General features: G+C 36.7%; 1 protein-coding gene across 3 annotated transcripts in view; it reads left to right on the top strand.

Annotated features, from left to right (window-relative positions):
• ASB12 (ankyrin repeat and SOCS box containing 12) overlaps nucleotides 1-24,218 on the top strand; it is a 103,159-nt gene that overhangs the window by 23,106 nt on the left and 55,835 nt on the right. For all 3 annotated transcript variants that reach the window (XM_049644649.1, XM_049644648.1, XM_049644651.1), the window contains exon 2: nucleotides 15,226-15,339. In XM_049644649.1, coding sequence (XP_049500606.1) covers nucleotides 15,307-15,339 — 33 coding nt within the window. In that variant the 5' untranslated portion in view covers nucleotides 15,226-15,306. The remainder of the gene's footprint in view (nucleotides 1-15,225; nucleotides 15,340-24,218) is intronic.

Below are 24,218 nucleotides of genomic sequence, written 5' to 3'. Positions count from 1 at the left end.
ATAGGTCTGCTTCTACCCTTGTGTGTCTACATTTGTATGTTAAGCCCTGTTTATCCATACCTGCTTTCAGAATTTTCTCTTTAGCCTTGTATTATGCCAGTGTCACTATGATATGTTGTGGAGAAGATCAAGTTACGTCTGAAGGAAGTTCTCTGTGCCTCTTGGATTTCAATGTCTGTTTCCTTCCCCAGGTTGGGGAAGTTCTCAGCTATGATTTATTCCAGTACACCTTCAGCGCCTTTCACCCTCTTCATCTTTTTCTAGAATTCCTATGATACAGATATTGTTCCATTTGAGTGCATTCACTTAGTTCTCTAATTCTCCCTTGTTGATCCTGTTTTTTTAATCTTTTTCTCAGATTCCTCTTTTTCCATAATTGTATCTTCTAATTCACCTCTTCTCCTCTCTGCCTCTTTGTTCTGCGCTGTGGTCCCCTCCATTTTATTTTGTACCTCATTTGTAACATTTTTTTTTATTTCCTCATGACTATTTTTTAGTTCCTCGATCTCTGCAACAATAGATTCTCTGCTATCTTCTATTCTATGCCTTTTTCAAGCCCAGCGATTAATTTTATGACTATTATTCTAAATTCTTGTTCAGTTATATTGCTTATATCTGTGTTGATCAATTATTTAGCTGTCATTTCTTCCTGGAATTTCTTTTGAGGGGAATTCTTCAGTTTCATAATTTTGGCTAGTTTTCTGTCCCTTATGAGTCTAAAATTCTTTTTATGTGCTCTGGACCTGCAAGCACTGCTATAGTAAAGGGGGTTCATACACTGTCCAGGACCTGGCCATTCAGGAGGTGTTTTTTGGAGTGTGTTACTGGCTCTCTATAGTTGTGACTTTGGTTATTTTTTTTTCTCTACTCGTAGTGATGTTTTAGACCCTCCACGATGTGTGCTTTTAATTTGTTCCTTGAAGTAGCCCTGGAAAAGAAAAAAAAAATGACAAACCGGAAACAAAAACACACAAACACACAAATAAAACAAACAGAGAAACAAAGAAAAAATCCAAAAGCGAAAATCCAGAAACAGCAGCTGTAAGAACAGGGTATATGTGGTGCTGATGGAAGAGCACATACAAAGAGAGAAATGACAGGGGCAGGGACAAGGAGAAAATAAACATTGACCAAGCAGAGAGACTAAATGGCTTAATCCATAGAGAAAGGAAAATAAAGAAGGAAGTGGGGGCAAAGAAACAAAGATAAAGTTACCCAGACAGAGACACTACATGGCTTCATTATTCCAGATAAAGAGAAAGGAAAGTACAGAAGTAGGTGTAGAACACATATCAAGGGAATGTATTAAATATATCTGCTTAAACAAACCAACAACCCGAGTAACCAGCTTTGAGGAGGGAAGACATAAGTAAGGAGGAAAGGGAGGGAAATTTATCTAAACAATGAGAAATGTCCTGGAGTTAATCCAGGTTATGCAGCAGCACTGGTCTGGAGGATGGAGCCATTTGGTTCCATAGTGTCCATCCCGCTCCAGTAGATGCATAGTTACCTGGTGTGGAGGGATGTGGTTTGGTGTAGGCTGGTCTTGCCTCCACTGTGGGGCCCTCAGAATTATCCCTGAGGCCCCACCTTGATGGTGGGGGGGGGAATGGTGATCCCCCAGTCTCTTCTCCATGGACTGGTGGACTCCGTTTGAGTCATCCTCACTGTAGCATGCATACAGACAGGGCAGTCTTGCTCCACCGACTCCCCTGTCCTGGTACTTGGCTAGGATTCAAAGTCCCGCTCCATGAGCTCTGACACTGGGGAAGAGCCTCTGTGTGTAGCTCAATGTGTGGTCCCAATTGGCTTTGTGCCACAGCACTTCAGGGAGGACCACCTTCTCCTGCTGTGGACTGTGCCCCTGACCTAGCCACTGAGCCCAGGGTTGGAAGATATAGGCAGGCTTTGTCCTATCCCGCAGCACTCCAGGGAGGGGGGGTCACTTTCTCCTACTGCATACTGTGCCCTTGACCTAGCCACTGAGTCCTGGGGTGGCAGACACAGGCAGGCTTTGTCCTATCTCACAGCACTCCAGGGAGGGGGCCGTTTTCTCTTACTGCAGACTGCTCCTGACCTACCGAACCTGACATTGGCTCTCCTCCTCCCCAGGTGAGCGAACAGGGTAGCCGGTCCCCATGCAAGGAAAGCCCCACAGTTAGAGATGGGATCCCTCTCAGTCCCAGTCTGAGATTTATCTCTTGTCCAGATACAGTTCTAAGCTTCCTCAGCCACTCTTTCTCTTCCTTTTGTCTCTCTGCAAAAGGGGATCCCTCCCCTCCCTGCATATGGGGCCTGTTTTATCTCCCCCAGTTCTTAATCACCCACTTATAGCCCATCAAGGTTGTCCCAGTGTCTCCTTTTTAGACGCAGTCTCGTTTCCTCCCAGACTCTCAGGGTTCAAAGTCCTTTGGCTTCAGCCCTTCTTTGTTTGAGAGGCATGGGAGGTATGGATCCCTCTACTTCTCCTCCATGTTCGTCCCGAAACCTGAATAATCCTTTTAATGTATTGTTGGATCTGTTTTGCCTGTATCTTGTTGAGAACTTTTCCATCCATGTTCATCAGGGAAATTGGCCTGTAGTTCTCCTTTTTAGTGCGGACTTTGGTTTTGGAATCAAGGTAATGCTGGCTTTGAAGATTGAGTGGAGAAGTTTTCCTTCCATTTCTATTTTTTATAGCAGCTGCAAAAGAATAGGTGTTAACTCTTCTTTAAAATTTTTGGTAGAATTCCCATGGAAATCCATCCAGCCCTGGATTCTTTTTTGTTGGAAGACTTTTCATTACTGATTCAATTTTTACTGGTTATGGTTCCATTGAAATTTTCTATTGTTTCCTTTTCAGTTTTGGTAATTTATATCTTTCTATGAATTTGTCCATTTCTTCCAGATTGCCCAATTTTTTGGCATATAATTGCTCATAATATTCTTATTATTGTTTCTATTTCTGCAGTGTCAGTTATCTCTTTCATTCATGATTTTTATTTATTTGTGTTCTTTCTGGTTTGTTTTGTTTTGTGTTTTTAATCAATCTGTCTTGGGGATTATCAATTTTGTGAATTCTTTCAAAGAACCAGTTCCTGGTTTCATCTGTTCTACTCTTTTTTTTTATTTCTTTATCAGTAATTTCTGCTCTAATATTTATTATTTTGAATCTGCTGCTGGTTTTGGGTTTTATTTGATGTTCTTTTCCAGCTCTTTAAGGTTTAAGGTTAGGTTGTGTATCTGAGACCTTTCGTCCTTCTTTAGGAAGGCCTGTATTGTTACATACTTCCCTCTTATGACTGCCTTTGCTGCATCCCAGAGGTTTTGCGCTGTTGTGTTTTCATTTTCATTGGCTACCATGTACTTATTAATTTCCTCTTTAACTTCTTGGTTAGCACATTCATTTTTTAGGAGGATGTCCTTTAGTCTCCACGTGTTTGTCATCTTTCCAAATTTTCTCTTGTGGTTGATTTCAAGTTTCATAGAGTTGTGGTCTAAAAATATGCACGGTATGATCTCAAACTTTTTGTACTTGTTGAGGGCTGAATTGTGACCCATTATGTTATATATTCTGGAGAATGTCCCATGTGCATTGGAGAAGAAGGTGTATTCTGCTGCTTTAGGATGAAATCTTCTGAATATATCTGTTAAGTCCATCTGGTCCTAGTGTCATTCAAACACATTGTTTCCTTGTATATTTTCTGCTTAGGTTATATGTCCCTTGCTGTAAGTGGGTGTTGATGTCCCTACTATTATGTTATTATTATCAATGAGTTTCTTTATGTTTGTGATTAATTGATTATATATTTGGGGTTCCACATTTGGCAAATAAATGTTTATAATTTTTAGATTTTCTAGGTGGATAGACCCCTTAATTATGATTATAATGCCCTTCTTCATTTCTTGGTACAGTCATTATTTTAAAATCTGGTTTATCTCTTAAAGGTGTGGCTACTCTGGGTTTCCTTTGGTGACCATAATCATGATAGATTGTTTTACATCCCCTTTCTTTCTATCCGAAGGTGTCTTTAGGTCTAAAATGGGTCTCTTGTAAGAAGCATATACATGGGTCTTGCTTTCTTGTCCATTCTGATACCCTGTGTCTTTTCATCGAAGCATTTAGTCCACTGACATTTTTAAAGTGAGCACTAAAATATATGAATTTAGTGCCATTTTGTTTCCTGCAGTGTTGGAGTTTCTGTTGATGTTCTCTGGTCCTTTCTAGTCTTTGTTTCTTTTGGTCTTTTTTGGTTTGTTTTGGCTTGTCTCCCCTCAGAAAGTCCCCCTTAAAATTTCTTGTATGGGTGGTTTACTGGTCTCAAATACTTTAGTTTTTGTTTGTCTAGGAAACTCTTTATCTCTCCTTCTATTTTGTATGATAACCTTGCTGGATAAAGAGTTTTTGGCTGCATATTTTCCCCATTTAGCACATTGAATATATCCTGCCACTCCTTTGTGACCTGCCAAGTTTCTGTGGCTAGTTCTGCTGTGAACCTGATCTGTCTTCCCCTATAGATTAAGGACTTTTTTCCCTTGTTACTTTCATAATTCTTTCCTTGTCTGTGTATGTTTTGAATTTGACCATGATATGCCTTGGTGATGGTTGGTTTTTGTTGATTCTAATAGGAATTCTCTGTGCTTTTTGGATTTTGATGTCTGTGTCTTTCCCCAGATTGGGAAAGTTTTCCACTATAATTTGCTCACATAAACCTTCTTCCCATTTTTTCTCTTTCTTCCTCTTCTTGTACTACTGTGATTCGGATCATAGATTATTCCTTTTTAATAAGTCACTGAGTTATCTAATTCTTGTATTGTGCTCTTTTGCTTTAGTTTCCCTCTTTTTTCTGCTTCATTATTTGCCATAATTTTGTCTTCTATATCCCTGATTCGCTGGCCTGCTTCTTCCATCCTTGTTGCTATGGCAACCATTCAACATTGCTTCTTGATAATAACAATTTTAATTTTGTCCTAACTAGATTTTACTTTTTTATTTCTGCCGAAAGGGATTCTATGCTTTTTTCAACCCCAACTTTTACTCTTATTATTGTGGTAAAATTCTAGTTCAGACATCTTGCTTATATCTGTGTTCATTAAGCCCCTGGCTGTCATTTCTTCCTGTGCTTTCTTTTGTGGTTAATTCCTTTGTTTTGTCATTTTGGAGGAAGAAAATAATTAATAGAGTAAAATGTGAAAATTAAAAAAAAATTAAAAACAATGCAAAATAGAAAATAAAGGTACCTAGATCCTAGGTGTGTTTTGGTCTGGTTTCTGAAAAAAAGCTTGATGCAATAGAGGAAAAAAGGAAAAAGAAAAAGAAATAAAAGGAAGAAAAAATTTAAAAATTAAAATACTGGATATAATAAAATAGAATAAAATACAATGAAGAAAGTGAAATAGAAGAAAAAACTTACAAAGAAAAGAAAAACATACTTGAAATTTTTTTTATTTTCTTAAAAAAATGTTTTTCTTTCTGTATCCAATAAAAGGAAAGAAAGGAAAAAAAAACAATAATTTAAACAAATACAGAAGCAAAAATTTAAGAAAAATATAAATGGATTAATCAGCAGACAAAATGAAACCTGAATGAAGTTACATCCAGTTTCCCATAGAAATGAAACTATGAAGCACTCTATAGTCTGTACATTAAGCAGGTGGAAAGACTTGTGCTGAACTTCTAGGGGATGTGTTTGGAGGGTGCAGTTGGGCAGGACTTGGTGTAACAGCTCTGTTCTCCACTAGGTCACCTTTCTTAGCTTACTGCCTTGGATCAGTGTGGCGTGCATGCACGTGTGTGTGTATGTGTATTCACAAGAGAGGTGAAATGGCTTCACCCAGCTCCTTAGTCTCTGGCACAAGAACTTAGCACTCTCACTGATATACAGTCATGCACCTCTCTTTTTTCTCAGACTTCTCTTCATTCCTTGCTTCTACCCTGTCTGTTCCCAAGATGTCAGCCTGCTAGACAGTACCTCCCTCCAGAGTTTCATCTCAGATAGGGCTGTGTTTCCAAACCCCTCACTTCAGAGGACCCTGCAGCTTGGACCTGTTCCCACCTTCTGGGAGAGTGTCTCTGAGCAGTGGCTGGGTGCGGGCTTGCCCCAGAAAATGTCCATGCAATCACAGCAGCAGAGGTTCAGAGATTATGGCAAATAACAACACACAGCTGACACCAGGTTTCACCACACTCTGGCGTCTTTGTCCCAATACCAGCAAATGCTGCTCTCCCAGGTCTGGGACCTTTTCCTATGGGGAGGTCGTATGTCCTCTACAAAATGCACTCCATGCATGGGAAGTGCTTCTTTCCATGTGGTTCACGGACCCCTTGGACCCTGCTGCCTGTTCCTGGGGATTCCCCCTGATTCCTCACCGGAGAACTGCCTGGTATTGTGCTCCAGAATTTCCAACTCAGAATCCTAATGGTTTTGAAACCCTCTCATTTCTCCTGATCAATGGTTCTGGGAAACAGTTTTCTTGCTCAGGCCCTTGTAAGATTTTTCACTCTTTCTCTTTCTCCACAGCTACTTTTGGGGGCAATGCTATTCTTGCATGATCCTAGTGTGCTACACCCTCCCCCTTTCTCTGTCCTCTCTTGGCAAAAAGAGCTCCCTAGCCTCTGTGACTTTTCTCTCTCCAAATTCACCTCTCTGCACCATGTACCTACCATGTTCTGTGGTTCACATTATGCAGATTTTTATGTTAATCCTGAGATCAATTTCCTAAGTGTGCAAAATGGTTTTTGTGCTGATCTAACTGCATTTCAGGGACGAGATAAGCTGAGAACTTCTATACTGCTCTGCCATCTTTAAAAAAAAATGGGTCCTCTCCCTTTTCTTTTTGAGAAGTCTGGCTATGGGTTTATAAATTTTGTTTATTCTTTCAAAAAGCCAACCCTTAGATTCATTGCTCTGTTCTTTTTTTTCGATTCTATATTGTTTATTTCTGCTATAATCTTTATTATTTTTTTTCTTCTGCTGGCTTTGGACTTTCTGTGCTGCTGTTTTTCTAGTCCTTTTAGATGTGAGATTAGGTATTTGGAACCTTTCTTGCTTCTTGAGATAGGCTTGGATTGCAATATACCTTCCTCTTAGGACTGCTTTTGCTGCATCCCAAAGGGTTTACACTGTCATGTTTTCATTTTCATTTGCTTCCCCATTTTTTAAATTTCCTTGTTGACCCATTCATTCTTTAGTAGGATGTTCTTTAACCTCCATGAATTTGGGGACTTTCCAAATTTTTTTCTTGTGGTTGATTTCAAGTTTCATAGCATTGTAATCTGAAAATATGCGTGGTATGATCTCAATCCTTTTATATTTACTGAGAGGTTTCGTGACCCAGTATGTGATCTATTTTGGAGAATATTCCATATGCACTCGATAAGAATGTTTATTCTGCTGCTTTTGGATGAAAAGTTCTGAATATATCTGTTAAGTCCATGTGATCCAGTGTGTCATTCAGAGCAGTTGTTTCCTTATTGTTTTTCTGCCTAGAGGATCTTCCTGTTGCTGGAAGTGGAGTATTAAAGTCGCCTACAATCATGGTATTATTATCTATACATCTATTTATGTATGTGATTAATTGGTTTATAAATTTGGGTGCTTTCACATTGTGGGCATGAACATTTACACCTGTTAGCCCTTCTTGATGGTTAGACTGCTTAATTATGATATAATGTCTTTCTTCATCTCTTGTTACAATGTTTATTTTAAAATTTAGTTTGTCCAGGGGCTCCTGGGTCGCTCAGTCGATTGAGCATCCGACTTCAGTTCAGGTCACTATCTGGCAGTCCATGAGTTTGAGCCCCACATTGGGCTCTGGGCTGATGGCTCAGAGCCTGGAGCCTGCTTCCGATTCTGTGTCTCCCTCTCTCTCTGCCCCTCCCCCATTCATGCTCTGTCTCTCTCTGTCTCAAAAATAAATAAACGTTAAAAAAATTTTTTTTAAATAAAAAAATAAATAAAATTTAGTTTGTCTGATATATGTATGGCTACTTGAGCCTTCTTTTAATATTCAGTTATATGATAGATCATTCTCCATCCACTCACATTCAATCTTCAGGTATTCTCAGGTCTAAAATGAGTCTCTTATTGCCAGCATATATATGGGTATTGTTTCTTTTTTTTAAATCCATTTTGATACCCTATGTCTTTTGATTGGAGCATTTAGTCCATTTACATTCAGAGTGATTATTGAAAGATATGGATTTAGTGCCATTGTGTTATTTCTAGGTTTCATGCTTGTAGTGATGTCTCTGGTCCTTTATAGTCTTTGTTGCTTTCTATTCACAGAGTCTCCCTTAGGATCTCCTGCAGGGCTGGTTTAGTGGTCATGAACTCCTTTAGTTTTTTTTGTCTGGGAAAGCTTTTATCTCTCCTTATATTCTGAATGACAGCCTTGCTGTATAAATGATTGTTGGCTGCATATTTTTTTCTACTCAGCACATTGAATATTTCCTGTCACTACCTTCTGGCCTGCCACGTTTCAGAGGACAGGTCTGCTTTATTCTTATGTGTCTACCCTTGTAGGTTAAGGCCCATTTTGTCCCTAGCTGCTTTCAGAATTCTCTTTTTTTTCTATGTATTTTGCCAGTTTCACTATGATATGTCATAGTGTTGACCTTGACCTGTGCTTCTTGAACTTGGATATTTATTTCCTTCCCTAGATTAGGGATGTTCACAACTATAATTTCTTCAAATAAACCTTCTGCCCCTTTCTTACTCTCTTTTTCTTCTGGAACTCCTATGATACGGATATTAATTTGTTTCATTGATTCACTTAGGTTCCTAATTCTCCCCTCATGGTCTAGTAATTTCTTTTATCTTTTTTCTTTGGCTTCATCATTTTCCATAATTTTATCTTCTACTTCACCTATTCTTTCCTCTGCTTCTTCCATCCTCACTGTCACTGCATGTAGTTTATTTTGCATCTCATTTACATTTCTTAAATCATCGTGACTACTTCCTAGATCTTTCATCTCCACAGCAGTAGATTCTCTGCTGTCTTCTATGCTTTTACAAGCCCAGCTATTAGTCTTATGATTATTATTCTAAATTCTTGTTCATATATATTGTTTGTATATGTTTTGAGCAATTCTCTGGCTGTCATTTCTTCCTGGAATTTATTTTGAGGAGAATTCTTTCACATCATCATTTTGGCTAGGTTTCTGTCTTTTACATGTTTAAATATCTTGTTATATGTCTTGCACCTGCAAGTACTACTATATTAAAAAAGGATCATATACTGTACAGGGACTGGCACTTCAGGAAGTGTTTTTGGAGTGTGTTGCATGTACTCTGTTGTTGCATCTTTGGCTGTTCTATCCTTCTGCTCATAGTGCTGGATTTTTTTGACCTTCCACCAGGTGTGATTTGATTTGTTCATTGACGTTGTAATCCTGGAAAAGGGTGGGGGGGAGGCGGGTTGAAGCCTTGTTCCATACAAAGAGAGAAATGAAAGGGACAAAAAACATCAGGCAAAGAATCAAAGAAACTATAAGGCTTAATCCATATATATATAGAGAGAGGGGGGGGGATAAAGAAGAAGGTACAGAAAAGGTGTAAAAAGAATATAGTAAAAATTCCTGATTAAACAAATAACCAGAACAGAGGAAGAAAGGGGGCAAAAAGACAAATTTATATATAATAGGAATTGGCCATAAATCAAATCAGAATCTATGAGCCTGATTCCAAAGGAAAGAGAAGAAAAGAGGAATAAAAACCAGACTAACATACAAAACCACAGGACAGATGTCAGTTGGTGCCTGGGAGTGGTGATTGTGCTGGTCAGGAAGAGAGGCTGTCTGGTTCAGTCAGTGTCAGTCCCAGTCTGGTAGATAATACTTACCAAGCACAGATGGGTGGGGTTTGGTGTAAGCAGGTCCCATCTCCACTGGTGGCTGTTGTTCTGTTCCCTGAAGCTCCACCATATTGGTGATGGGGAGAAAAATGGAGACACCCCATTCTCTCCTCTCCGGATCAGTTGTTTCAAACCATGCTGTTCAGGCAGCCCTCGGGGAGGCAGGCGGCTGGCTTGTCCTGCTCCACAGTCTTCTGTGCCTCCTAAGCTCTCAGCTGGTATTCAAAACCTGATGTCTTAAAGGATCTTTCTCTATGTGGACCTGGTTCTGGAGTAGTGCTACTGCACCCAACCAACAAAGGTCCTCTGGTGCCTGCAGGGCCTTTTGTCCTTGGGCAGGGTGGGCGCAATATACTCTCTTCCCACAGTACTCAAGTGAGGGGACTATTCTCTCCCAGTGTACCCCTAAGATCACTACCATGTCCTGGGCTAGCGCCCTACTCTCCAGGCATGCATATATAACTCTGGTCCAGAGAAAGTCATGCACACCTGAAAACTCCAATCTTTAGTTCCTAATGCTATTTGCAAAGTAGAAACTAGCTCTCTCTGTATTTTTCTTTCCCCAGTCTGTAGTCTGGAGAGGGTTTTCTCTTCTGCAAATACAATACCACACTTCCATAGCCTCTCTTTCTCTTCCTTTTGTCTTTCCACAGAAGGGGCTCCCCCCCCCCTTGACTATGCTGCCCTTTTTATCATTCCCAATTCGCAAACACAGACCTCTTTCCTGCCAAGCTGTCTCTTTCCACCTGTGGGGAGTTTTCTGTTACTCTGCAGCCTGTATTTCTGGGTATTCAAGTATTCTGACCTCAATCCAGCTGTGTTTGAGGGATGAGGGAAATTCAGGTCCCCCTACTTCTCTGCCATCTTAACTCCTCTCCCCTGGTATTTTTCTTTTAGAACTTTAAATATATCAGTCCACTGTCTTCTGCCCTACAAGGTACTAACGATAAATCCACTGATAATCTTTTAGTGGGTCTCATACATAACAAGTTGCTTTTCTCTAGCTATTGTCAAGATTGTCTTTCTGTCCTTAACAACCATTGTTTGATTTTAATTTGTCTAAGTATGGATTTCTTTTGATTTGTCTTGGTAATCATTGAGCTCTTTATATTGTATATTTATTTCACTCCTCAAATTTGGGAGTGTTTGGTCATTATTTTGTCAGATAACCTATTTACCCTTTTTTTGTTTCTCTTTTCCATCCAGGACTCCCATAATGCCTATATTGGTACATTTCAGGGTGTTCCATATATCATTTAGGGCCTGTTCATTTTTCCTTATTCTTTTTTTTTTCCTTTTTTTCCTTAGATTCAGTAACTTCAAATGATCTGTCTTCAGGTTTGCTGATTTTTTTTTCTTGCTGATTAAATTCTTCTGAACTCTAGTAAATTTTTCAATTTTTGTGCTTTTTTAACTCTAGAATTCCTGTTTTTCCCCACTTTTTGATGATATTCTCATTTTGTTCCTAAATCAAGTTCCTAATTTTATTTGTCTGTACATGTTCTCTTTGAGCTTGTTGACCATACTTAAAGCAATTGTTTTAAATTTATTGTCAAGTAAGGCAGAGAGGCCTGTGTTTCTTTAAGGTCAGTCTCCTGATATTTGTTTTGTTACTTTGAATGGATTATCTTTCACTGTTGCTGTTTATGCCTCATAATCTTTTCTTAACATTAGGACATTTAAAAACAGCTATATCTCCCAGTCTTTGAGGACTGGCTCCATACAGACACTTTAATCAGCCCAGTTTCAAAGCTCAGGGCCCACTCCAACCTTTTGTGGAGATGCATCTTCCCTGGGCTTGTGCATGTGCTTTTATTCCCAGTCCTCATATACTCAGCTGTTTTTAAGGGTATTCATTTCCCTAAGAGTCTTACTCCTGCTTCTCAGAAGCCTTAGAAAAATGCTTATATTCCTCTGCCCATAATCTCTTGCCCCCAGGAACCTGTGGGCCTGCAGAACCCCTCTAGCTCTCACCTGCCACTCTCTCACATGGTTTGAGTAGCATTCAATCTTCAAAGTATGTCACCATTCTAGTCAGTGCTCCAAGTCAGGCGAGATAGAAATTAATCCCTCAGGCTACCAAAAACAAGACAGATCACTGGAAGCAACTTCCACTCTTCCTTATATTCCAGAGGGAAGAACTGGGAATTGGGTGCTTTCTTCCCGATTGCACCATGCTTCACTGGGAAGGGGGTGGGGCAAGATGAACAAAAGGACTATGAATTTTTCTACCGTTGTGGGCACAACTTTTTCTTTGACATTCATTTGGTTGCTGCATCTTCTTAACTGGTTACTAGAGTTCTCACAAAGCTAGTTTGGTCCATATATTGTTTACTTAGTGTGTCCATGGAACAAGGCCCAGAGACTACCTATCTGCCATCTTGCTGGTTTCACTCATTCCCTATTACTTGTTACAATTGCGTGTGAATCTATAATTATCAAAAATTAATTTTTTCTTGTTAATTGGTTTCTGGAGTGGAATTTAGTGATTTGCTACTTCACACCCATTGCTCATCACAAGTGCTGTCCTTAATGCCCCACCCATTTAGCCCATACCCCCAACACCACCCCTCCAGCAACCCTCAGCTTGTTCTCTATGGTTAAGAATCTCTTGTGGTGTGCCTCCCTCTCTGTTTTTATCTTATTTTATTTTTTTCCTTCCCTTCCATTATGCTTATCTATTTTGTTTCTTAAGTTCCACATGAGTGAAATCATATGGTATTAGTATTTCTCGGACTGACTTATTCACTTACCATCATACTCTCTAGCTCCATCCATGTGTTGCAAATGGCAAAATTTCATCATATATATATATATATATACACCACGTCTTTATCCATTCTTCAGTCAATGGACACTCGGGCTGCTTCCATAATTTGGCCATTGTAGATAATGCTGCTGTAAACATCCGGGTGCATATACCCTTCTCAATTAGTATTTTGTATCTTTTGAGTAAATACCTAGTAATTCAATTACTGGATCACAGGGTAGTTCTATTTGTAACTTTTTAAAATGTTTTTTTCTTTTTTTGAGAGAGAGAGATAGAGTATGAGAAGGAGAGGGGCAGAGAGAGAGGGAGACAGAATCTGACAGAAGCAGACTTCAGGCTCTGAGCTGTCAGCGCAGAGCCCGACACAGGGCTCGAAGTCCCAAGCAGTGAGGTCATGACCTGAGCCAAAGTTGGACACTTAACCAACTGACCCACCCAGATATCTGTAACTTTTTGAGGAATCTCCATACTGTTTTCCAGAGTGGCTGCACCAGTTTGCATTCCCACCAAAAGTGCAAAAGGGTTCCCCTTTCTCCACATTCTTGCCTACACCTATTGTTTCTTGTGTTATTGATTTTAGCCATTCTGACAAGTGTCAGATGACATCTCTTTGTAGTTTTGATTTACATTTCCCTGATAATCAGCAGTGTTGAGCATCTTTTCATATGTTTATTGGCCTTTTGTATGTCTTCTTTAGAAAAATGTCTATTCATGTCTTCTACCTTTTTAAAATTAGATTATTCATTTTTGGGTTATTGAGTTTGATAAGTTCTTTACAGACTTTGGATACTAACCCTTTATCTGGTATTTCATTTGAAAAAATCTTCCCCCATACTATAGGTTGCCTGCCCTTCACTATGCAGAATTTTTTGTTTTTGTTTTTGTTTTTGTTTTGATGTAGTCCCAGTAGTTTATTTTTGCTTTTGTTTCCTTTGCCTCAGGAGACACATCTAGAAAGAAGTTGCTATGGCTGATGTCAAAGAAATTACTGCCTCTATTTTCTAGGATTGTTATGTTTTCAGATATCACATTTAGGTCTTTAATCCATTGTGAATTTATTTCTGTGTAGTATAATAAAGTGGTCCAGTTTCCTTCTTTTGCATGTTGCTGCCTAGTTTTCCCAACACCATTTGTTGAAGAGACTGTCTTTTTCTCATTGGATATTCTTTCCTTGTTGTCAAAGATTAATAGACCATATAGTTTTGGATTCATTTCTGGGCTTTCTATTCTATTGCATTGATTTATTTATTTATTATTTATTTAAATATTATTTATTTATTTATTTATTGTGTTTTTGTGCCAGCACCATATTGTTTTGATTCCTACAGCTGTGTAATATATCTTGAGGTCTGGAATTGTCATGCCTCCAGCTTTGCTCTTCTTTTTCAAGATTAATTTGGCTATTTGGAATCTTTTGTGGTTCCATACAAATTTTAAGATTGTTCTAGCTCTGTGAAAACTGTTGTTGGTAGTTTGATAGGGATTGAATCAAGTGTATAGATTGCTTTGTGCAGTATAGACATTTTAACAATATTTGTTCTTCAAATCCATGAGAATGGAATGTTTTTCCGTTTGTTTATTTCCTCTTCAAATTCTTTCCTCAGTGTTTTAAAATTTTCAGAGTACAGATCTTTTACCTCTTTCATCAAGTTTATTCTGGGTATCATTGTGTTTGGTGCAGTTGTAAATGGGATTTACTCCTTTATTTCTCTTTCTGATGCTTTGTTACTGGTGTTCAGAAATACAACAGTTTTCCATACATTGATTTTGTATCCTGCAACTTCACTGAATTCATTGATCAGTTCTAGCAGTTTTTGATGGAGTCATTTGGGTCTTCTATATATAGTATCATGTCACCTGCAAATAGTGAAAGTTTTACTTCTTCCTTGCTGTTTGGATGCCTTTTATTAATTTTTTAAAAAATTCCTACAGTATAATATTAGTTTCAGGTATACAATATAGTGATTCAACAATTCCATATATCATCCAGTACTAATCACAAGTGCACTCCTTAGTTACTATCACCTATTTTACCCATCCCCCCTCCCCACACGCCACCCCTTTGGTAACATTCTGTTTGTTCTCTATGGCTAAGAATCTGTTTCTTGGTTTGTCTCTCTTTTTTTCCTTTGCTCATTTGTTTTCTTTATTAAATTCCCTATACGGTATTTGTCTCTCTCTGAGTGTCTTATTTGGCTTAGCTTTATGCTCTCTAGCTCCATCCATGTCTTCACAAATGCCAAGATGTCATTCTTTTTATGGTTGTATAATATTGCATCATGTACAACGTCTTTATCCATTTATGTACTGATGGATACTTAGGCTGCTTACCTAATTTGGCTATTGTAAATAATGTTACAATAAATGTAGGGGTGCATGTATCCCTTCTAATTAGTGTTTTGTATTTTTGGGGTAAATCAACACTAATATGATTACTAGATGGTAGGGTAGTTCTATTTTTAACTTTTTGAGCATGACCACTCTTTTTAATGTCATCAAAATTATCTTAGATTTGAAATCTGCCTACCTACCAAACTAATATTTCCTTAACACAAGGAAAAAATCAATAATGTATTCCTCCAGCTAAACTAATCCAATTTTTTTCTTTTTGTTTATTCAAGATTCTGGTGTGGTATGTATAACCACTTTGATAAAGGGCTGCAGTGCTTAACAGCCTCCTGGAAATTAAGAAGCAGAGATAAATGCTGGAGTCAGATATGCACAAACTAGAAAAGGTAAGGAATAATGTCTCAAAGAGAGATTCTCTTTCCTCTTCCAGGTAGATCCAGCCCACTTGGAGTTGAATTGGTACTTGTGAGAAGCTTCTTGGCTGCTTGTTACATATTCTGGCTTCTAGATATCCTTTATCTACAAAGAACTGAGGCACATCTCTGTTTCTTAATTCCTATAGAAAGTGGTAAATATCACACTCAGCTAATTAAACAAGTGGGTTAGTTCCCTTTTGGAATGGATGGAATTTATTAGTAGTAACAAGAGGGAATGACAGGGATGTCATACTGGAATTGATTACCATCAAGAGAATAAGTAAGTGTGACATCTTGAATGTACTGGTAAAAATAATTAAATTGTTATATTTCCAATAAGAAAAACCTTATGAAAAATTCTCATTTCCTTCCCATGTAGATTGCAAAATGTTCACTGACTGGTCATTCTATGTATATTGGTTTTGCTTTATGACACTAGCAAAATGAAAGTCAGACACCTGTTTTTAATACAGGTTAATCCAGGCAACAGAGATTTCCTTTAAAAATGTGGAAAATGCTAAGCATCTTCTGGAATCTAGTGGTGCCTAAGGGTGTATTTGAAGGAGAATGGAAAGGGTGTGCTAGTTAGCAACTTGGCATGAACCCACTTTAGGCCAGATAAGGCATAGATTTTCTGTTCCCCATAGGTAAACAAATATCCTTTCACTGTGAAAATAAATGCATTGTGATTACATCAGATCCCAAACTTTTGAATGACTTCTTGGGAGGTAACATTCAATTAATTTGGTTGAATTTTTCAAAAAGAAGAAAAAGAGGTAAAACTAAAGAATGGCTTAAAATCACAGGGGGGGAAAAAACCCAAAAAACAAGCAGCCATGCAAAGCCAAGCCCTAGGCAGAACTGTGAAGTAGGGAAAATTTTTCCTAGGATACTTTTTCCTGCCTCCTCTTTAAGCAATTAGCAGCCTTCTCTACAAGGCCCCCAGAACAGGTACCCTACTCTAGACCCATTTGACTTATTCCTGCCTAATTCCTGAGAGAACAACAGATTCATTCTAGACAGAACCAGATCACACTCTGATTCTAAAGTTAAACAGTAAGCAATGCTTCCTTTGAAAATATTTACATAACATTTATTAACATCCTTTTTTAATAAATAAAATAAAAACAAAAGTGGACCATAATATTATCACTGAGATAACCCTAATGACATTTCTATTTTTTAATTTTTAATTTTCTATTTATATTTATTTTGTTGACTGCTGTAGTGAAACTACCTGTGGCTGCCTTTTACAAAAGTGGCTACCTTTTTTTCTTTCTTTGTTTTGTTTCTTTTTCCTGCTGCTTGATTTTACTCTTTTTATTTTTTTATATTTTGCTTTTTTAATTTTTTATACAAGTATAAATAATACACTGGGTTATATTAGTTTCATGTATATAGTGTCATGATTCAGCAATTCTACACATCACTCAGTGCTCATCAAGATAAGTGTACTGTAAATCCCCTTTATCTATTTTACTCATACCCTACTGACCTCCCCTCTGGCAACCACCAGTTTCTTCTCTGTATTTCAGAGGCTGTTGTTTTGTCTCTGTTTTGTTTGTTTTATTTCATAAATTTCACATATCAGTGAAATCACGTGGAATTTGTCTATTCTCTTACTTATTTAAATTAGCATTATAACTTCCAGGTTCATCCATGTTGCAAATGTTAAGATTTCATTTTTTTAGTCTGAGAAATATTCCAGCATGTGTGTGTGTGTATGTGTGTGTATATACATATACACATATATGTATACATACATACATACATATATACATACATACATGCCTCATCCATTGATCTGTGGATGGAGACTTGGGTAGCTTCCACATCATAGCTATTATAAATAATGCTGCAATAAACAGAGGGGCATGTCTGTCTTTTTTAGTGTTTTCATTTTCTTTGGGTAAATACCTAGTAGTAGAATTACCGGATCATGCATAATTCTATTCTTAACTTTTTGAGGAACCTGTACACTGTCTTCTGCAGTGGTTGCACCTATTTGCATTCCCACCAACAGTGCATAAGGTTTCTTTTTTCTCCACATCCTCACCAACGCTTGTTATTTCTTTTTTTATTTTAGCCATTCTGATGGCTATAAAGTGATAACTCATTGTGGTTTTCATTTGCATTTCCCTGATGATTGGTAATGTTGAGAATCTTTTCATGTGTCTGTTGACCATCTGTATGCCTCCCTTGGAAAAATGTCTATTCATTTCCTCTGCCCATTTTTTAATCAGATTGTTTTTTGGTGTTGAGTTGTATAAGCTCTTTATGTCTTTTGGATATTTACTCCTTAGTGGATATATCATTTACAAATATCTTATCCATTCTGTGGGTAGCCTTATTGTTTTGCTGATAGTTTCCTTCATTGTGCAAAAGCTTTTTATTTTAGTGTAGTCCCAATAGTTTATATTTGCTTTTGTTTCCCTTGCCAGAGGAGACATATCTAGAAAAATGTTTCTATGGCCAATGTCAAATAAATTACTGCATATTTTTTCTTCTAGGAGGCTTCAGGTCTCACATTTAGGTATTTACTCCATCTTGATTTTACTTTTGCGTACAATGTAAAAAAAAAGTGGTCCAGTTTCATTATTTTGCATTTAGCTGTCCAGTTTTCCCAGTACGCCATTTATTGAAGAGACTGTCTTCCCCACTGTATGTTCTTGCCTCTTTTCTCATAGATTAATTGACCATATAAGTATGGGTTTATTTTTGCTTTCTGTCTTCATTCCATTGATCTATATGTCTGTTTTTGTGCTAGTGCCATACAGCTTTGTAGTATATCCCAAAATCTGGGACTGTGATACCTCGAGCTTTGTTTCTTTTCAATATTGTTTTTGCTATTTGAGGCCTTTTCTTATTCCATGCAAATTTTAGGATTATTGTTCTAGTTCTGTGAAAAATGTTGTTGGAATTTTTGACAAGGATTGCATTAAATCTATAGATTTCTCTGAGTAGTAAGGACATTTTAATAATATCAATTCTTCTAATCCATGAACATGGAATATCTTTCCATGTGTTTGTGTCATCTTCAATTTTTTTCATCAGTGTTTTATACTTTTTTGAGTACACATCTTTTATCTTTTAGGTTAAAATTATTCCTAGGTGTTTTATTATTTTTGGTGCCATTGTAAATGGGATTTTCTTAATTTCTCTTTCTTCTACTTCATTACTAGTATATAGAAATGCAACAGATATCTGTATATTAATTTTGTATGCTGTGACTTCACCGAATTCATTAATCAGTTCTAGTAGATTTTTGGTGGAATCTTATATGTATGTGTGTGTTTGTGTGTGTGTGTATTATTTGCAAATAATGACAGTTTTACACTTTCCTTAACAATTTGGATGATTCTATTTCTTTTTGTTGTCTGATTGCTATGGCTAGGACTTCCAGTACTATGTTCAATGGAAGTGGTGAGAGTGGACATCCTTGTCTTTTTGCTGATCTTAGATGAAAAACTCTTAGCTTTTCACAATTATGTAGTTAGCTGTGGGCTTTTCATATATGGCCTTTAATATATTGAGGTATGTTCCCTCTAAACCTACTTTGTTGAGAATGTTTATCATAAATGGATGTTGTAGTTTGTCAAATGCTTTTCCTGCATCTATTGAAATTATCATATGGTTTTTATCCTTTCTTTTGTTAATGTGGGTTATCATGCTCATTGATTTGTGAATATTAAACACTACTTTTGGAATATTGAATCATTCCCAGAATAAATTTCACTTGAATGTGATAAATGATTTTTTAATATATTATTGAATTTTATTTGCTAATTTTTTTGAGGATTTTTGCATCTACATTCATCAAAATTACTGGCTATAGTTTCTTTTTTTTTCTTTTTGTTTTTTGTTTTTTTGTAGTGTCTTTGGTTTTGGTATCCGGGTAAATCTGGCATTGCATAATGAATTTGGAAGCTTTCCTTCCTCTTGTATATTTGGGAATAGCTTGGGAATAATGCATATTACCTCTAAGTTTTTGGTAGAATTCACCTGTGACTATATCTGGTTCTGGACATTTATTTGTTGGGAGTTTGTTGATTACTGATTCAGTTTTGTTACTAGTAATCTGTTCAAATTTTCTAATTCTTCCTGCTCCAGTTTTAGAAGGGTATATATTTATACAAAAATAGACCTATTTCTTATAGGCTGTCTAATTAGTTGGCATGTAAGTTTTCATAATATTCTCTTATACTCCTGTGGTGATATTATTTCTCCTCCTTCATGTCTGATTTTATTTATTTGAGTACTTATTAAAATGAGTGTCTTTAAAGGTTTCTCAATTTTGTTGATCTTTTCAAAGAACCACTTCCTGGTTTCATTTTTGTGTTCTATTATATATATATATATATAATATAATGTATATATATATATATATTTATATATATTATATATGTTATATATATATTTTTGTTTCTATTTCCTTTATTTCTAGTATAATCTTTATCATTTCCTTTCTTCTACTGGCTTTGACTTCATTTGTTCTTTTTCTAAGTCTTTTAGGTCAGTTTGTTTATTGGAAAATTTTCTTGCTTCTTGAGGTATATTGCTATAATCTTCCCTCACTAGAAGAGGTTTGGCTATATCCCAACGATTTTGAACCATTGTTTTTTCAGTTTCAATTATCTCTATTTGTTTTTCTTTTAAAATTTTTATTTATATTGTGGTAAGAACAGTTAATGTGAGAATTACCATCTTAAGAGATTTTTTAATATTTACTGTTTTACATTAGTTATTTACTTATTTGTTTATTTATTTTTAATTTACATCCAAGTTAGTTAGCATGTAGTGCAATGATTTCAGGAGGATATTCCAGTGATTCATCCCCTATGTTTAACACTCAGTGCTCATCCCAACAAGTGTCTTCATTAATGCCCCTTACCCATTTACTCATCCCCCCACCCACTACCCCTCCAGTAACCCTCAGTTCGTTCTCTGTATTTAAGAGTCTCTTATGTTTTGTCCCCCTCCTTGTTTTTATATTGTTTTTTCTTCCCTTCTCTTATGTTCATCTGTTTTGTATCTTAAATTCCACATATGAGTAAAGTCATATGATATTTGTCTTTCTCTGGCTCAATATTTTTACTTAGTATAATATCCTCTAGTTGCATCCATGTTGTTGCAAATGGCAAGATTTCATTCTTTTTGATTTTTGAGTAATAATACATTGTATATATATATACCACATCTTCTTCATTTATCTGTTGATAGATATTTGGGCTCTTTTTATACTTGGGCTATTGTGGATAGCAGTGCTATAAACATTGGGGTACATGTGCCCCTTTGAAACAGCACACCTGTATCCCTTGGATAAGTATACCTTATCCCTTGGATAACTACCTAGCAGTGCAATTGCTGGGTTATAGGGTAGTTCTATTTTTAATTTTTTTCAGGAACCTCCATAATGTTTTCCAGAGTGGCTGCACCAGATTACATTCCTACCAGCAGTGCAAAAGAGATCTCTTTCTCTGCATCCTCTCCAAATTCTGTTACCTGAGTTGTTAATGTTAGCCCTTCTGACTGGTGTGAGGTGGTATCTCATTTTGGTTTTAATTTGTATTACCCTGATGATGAGTGATGTTCAATATTTTTTCACGTGTCTGTTTGCCATTTGGATGTTTTTCTTTGTAAAAGTGTCTATTCATGTCTTCTGCCCTTTTCTTCACTGGATTGTTTGTTTTTTGGGTGTTGAGTGTGTTAAGTTCTTTATAGATTCTTGATAATAACCCTTTATCTGATATGTCATTTGCAAATATCTTCTCCCATTCGACTGGTTGCCTTTTAGTTTGCTGATTGTTTCCTTCCCTGTGCAGAAACTTTTTATCTTGATGAGGTCCCAATAGTTCAATTTTGCTTTTGTCTCCCTTGCCTCTGGAGATGTGTTCAGTAAGAAGTTGCTGAGGCCAAGGTCAAAGAGGTTTTTGCCTATTTTCTCCTCTCGGATTTTGATGGCTTCCTGCCTTATATTTAGGTCTTTTATCCATTGTGAGTTTATTTTTGTGTATGGTGTAGGAAAGTGGTCCAGGTTCATTTTTCTGATGCCACTGTCCAGCTTTTCCAGCACCATTTGCTGAGACACTGTCTTTATTCCATCGGATACTCTTTTCCTGCTTTGTCAAAGGTTAGTTGGCCATACATTTGTGGATCTGTTTCTGGATTCTCTATTCTGTTCCATTGATCTCACTGTTTTTTGTGCTAATACCATACTGTCTTGATGGTTACAGCTTTGCAATATGGCTTGAAGTCCAGGATTGTGATACTTCCAGCTTTGTTTTTCTTTTTCAGGGTTGCTTTGGCTATTCGGGATTTTTTCTGGTTCCATACAAATTTTAGGATTGTTTTTTCTACCTCCATGAAGAATGCTGTTGTTATTTTGATAGGAATTGCATTGAATGTGTAGATTGCTTTGTGTAATATTGACATTTTAATAATATTTGTTCTTCCAATTCATGAGCATGGAATATTTTTCCTTTTTTTGTGTCTTCTTCAATTTCTTTCATAAGCTTTCTATAGTTTTCAGTGTATAGACTTTTCACCTCTTTGGTTAGGTTTATTCCTAGGTATTTTATGGTTCTTGATGCAATTGCAAATGGGATTGATTTCTTGATTTCTCTTTCTGCTCCTTCATTATTGGTGTATAGAAATTCAACTGATTTCTGTGCATTGATTTTATATCCTGCAACTTTGCTGAATTCATGGATCAGTTATAGCAGTTTTTTGTTGGAATCTTTTAGGTTTTCCATATGGAGTATATTGTCATCTGCAAAGAGTGAAAATTTGAGTTCCTCCTTGCTGATTTGGATCCCATTTATTCTTTTGTGTTGTCCCATTGCTGAAGCTAGGACTTCTAATGCTATGTTGAATAACTGTGGTGAGAGTGGACATCTCTGTTGTGTTCATGACTTTAGGGGGAAACTTGTCAGTTTTTCCCCATTGATGATGATATTAGCAGTGGGTCTGTCATATATGGCTTTTAACATCTTCAGGTATGTTCCTTTTATCCCTACTTTCTTGAGGATTTTTATCAAGAACGGATACTGTATTTTATTAAATGCTTTATCTGCATCTGTTGAGATCATGTAGTTCTTGTCCTTTCTTTTTTTGACATGATTAATCACTTTGATTGTTTTGTGGATATTGAACCAGCCCTGCATCCCACTTGGTCATGGTGAATAATTATTTTAATGTGTTGTTGAATGCAGCTGGCTAGTATCTTGTTGAGAATTTTTGCATCCATGTTTATCAGGGAAATTGGTCTGTAGTTCTCCTTTTTAGTAGGGTCTGTGGGTTTGGAATCAAGGTAATGCTGGCTTCATAGAATGAGTTTGTGTGTTTCAGTTTTATTTCTATTTTTGGGACAGCTTCAAAAGTATAAATATTAACTCTTCTTTAAATGATAGAATTGGTAGAATTCCCATGGAAAGCCATTCCACCCAGGACTCCACTTTTTTGGGAGATTTTTTATTACAAATTCAATTTATTTACTGGTAATGGGATTGTTCAAATTTTCTATTTCTTCTTGTTTCAGTTTTGGTAGTTCATATGTTTCCAGGAATTTGTCAATTTCTTCCATATTGCCCAATTTATTGGCATACAATTGCTCATAATATTCTCTTATTATTGTTTGCATTTCTGTATTGTTGGTTGTAGTGTCTCCTCTTTCATTCTTGATTTATTTATTTGGGTACTTTCATTTTTATTTCTGATCAAACTGGCTAGGGGTTTATCAATTTTGTGAATTAGTTCAAAGAACCAGGCCTGTTTTCATTGATCTGGTCTTTTTTTTTTTTTTTTTTTTTTGGTTTATTTCTATAGCATTGATTTCCACTCTAAAGTTTATTATTTCCCATATTCTGCTGGCTCTGGGTTTTATTTTCTGTTATCTTTCCAGATCTTTAAGGTGTAAGGTTAGGTTGCATATCTTAGACATTTATTCCTTCTTTAGGAAGGCCTGGATAGCTATATACTTCCCTCTTATGAACGCCTTTGCTGTATCCCAGAGATTTGGCACTATGGTGTTATCATTTTCATTGGCTTTCATGTCCTTTTCAATTTCCTTTTAACTTCTTGGTTAGCCCACTCATTTTTAGTAGGATGTTCTTTCATTTCCAAGTGTTTGTTGTCTTTCCAATTATTTTCTTGTGGTTGATTTTGAGGTTCATAGAGTTGTGGTCTGAAATTATGTACAGTATGATCTCAAACTTTTTGTATTTGTTGAGGGCTGATTTGTGTCCCAGTATGTGATATACTCTGGAGAATGTTCCATGAACACTCAAGAAGAATGTGTATTCTGCTACTTTAAGATAAAATGTTCTGAATATATCTGTTTAGTCCATCTTGTCCAGTGTTTCATTCAAAGGCCTTGTTTCTTTATTTTCTGTTTAGATGGTCTGTCCGTTACTGTAAGTGGGGTGTTCAAGTCCCTTACTATTATGGTATTATTATCAAAGAGTTTCTGTATGTTTGCGATTAACTGAATTATATATTTGGGTCCCACCACGTTTGGAACATATGTTTACAATGCTTGGAACTTTTTGGTGCACAGACCCTCTAATTGTGATATAATGCCTTTCTTTGTATCCTGTTATAGTCTTTATTTTAAGATCTAGATTTTCTGATATAAGTATGGCTACTCTGGCTTTATTTTGGGGACCATTAACATGATAGATGGTACTCCATCCCCTTGCTTTCAATCTGAAGGTGTCTTTAGGTCTAAAATGTATCTCTTGTAAACAGCATGTAGATGTATTTTGTTTTTTTAAATCCATTCTGTTACTTTTTGTCTTTTGATTGCAGCTTTTAGTCCATTGACATTTAGAGTGAGTACTGAAAGTATGAAT

The sequence above is a fragment of the Panthera uncia genome, chromosome X, assembly GCF_023721935.1.
Source record: "Panthera uncia isolate 11264 chromosome X, Puncia_PCG_1.0, whole genome shotgun sequence".
NCBI classification, from domain to species: Eukaryota; Metazoa; Chordata; class Mammalia; order Carnivora; family Felidae; genus Panthera; species Panthera uncia.
Note: the sequence above shows the minus strand (reverse complement) of the source record. Positions and strands in the feature narration are given on the sequence as shown.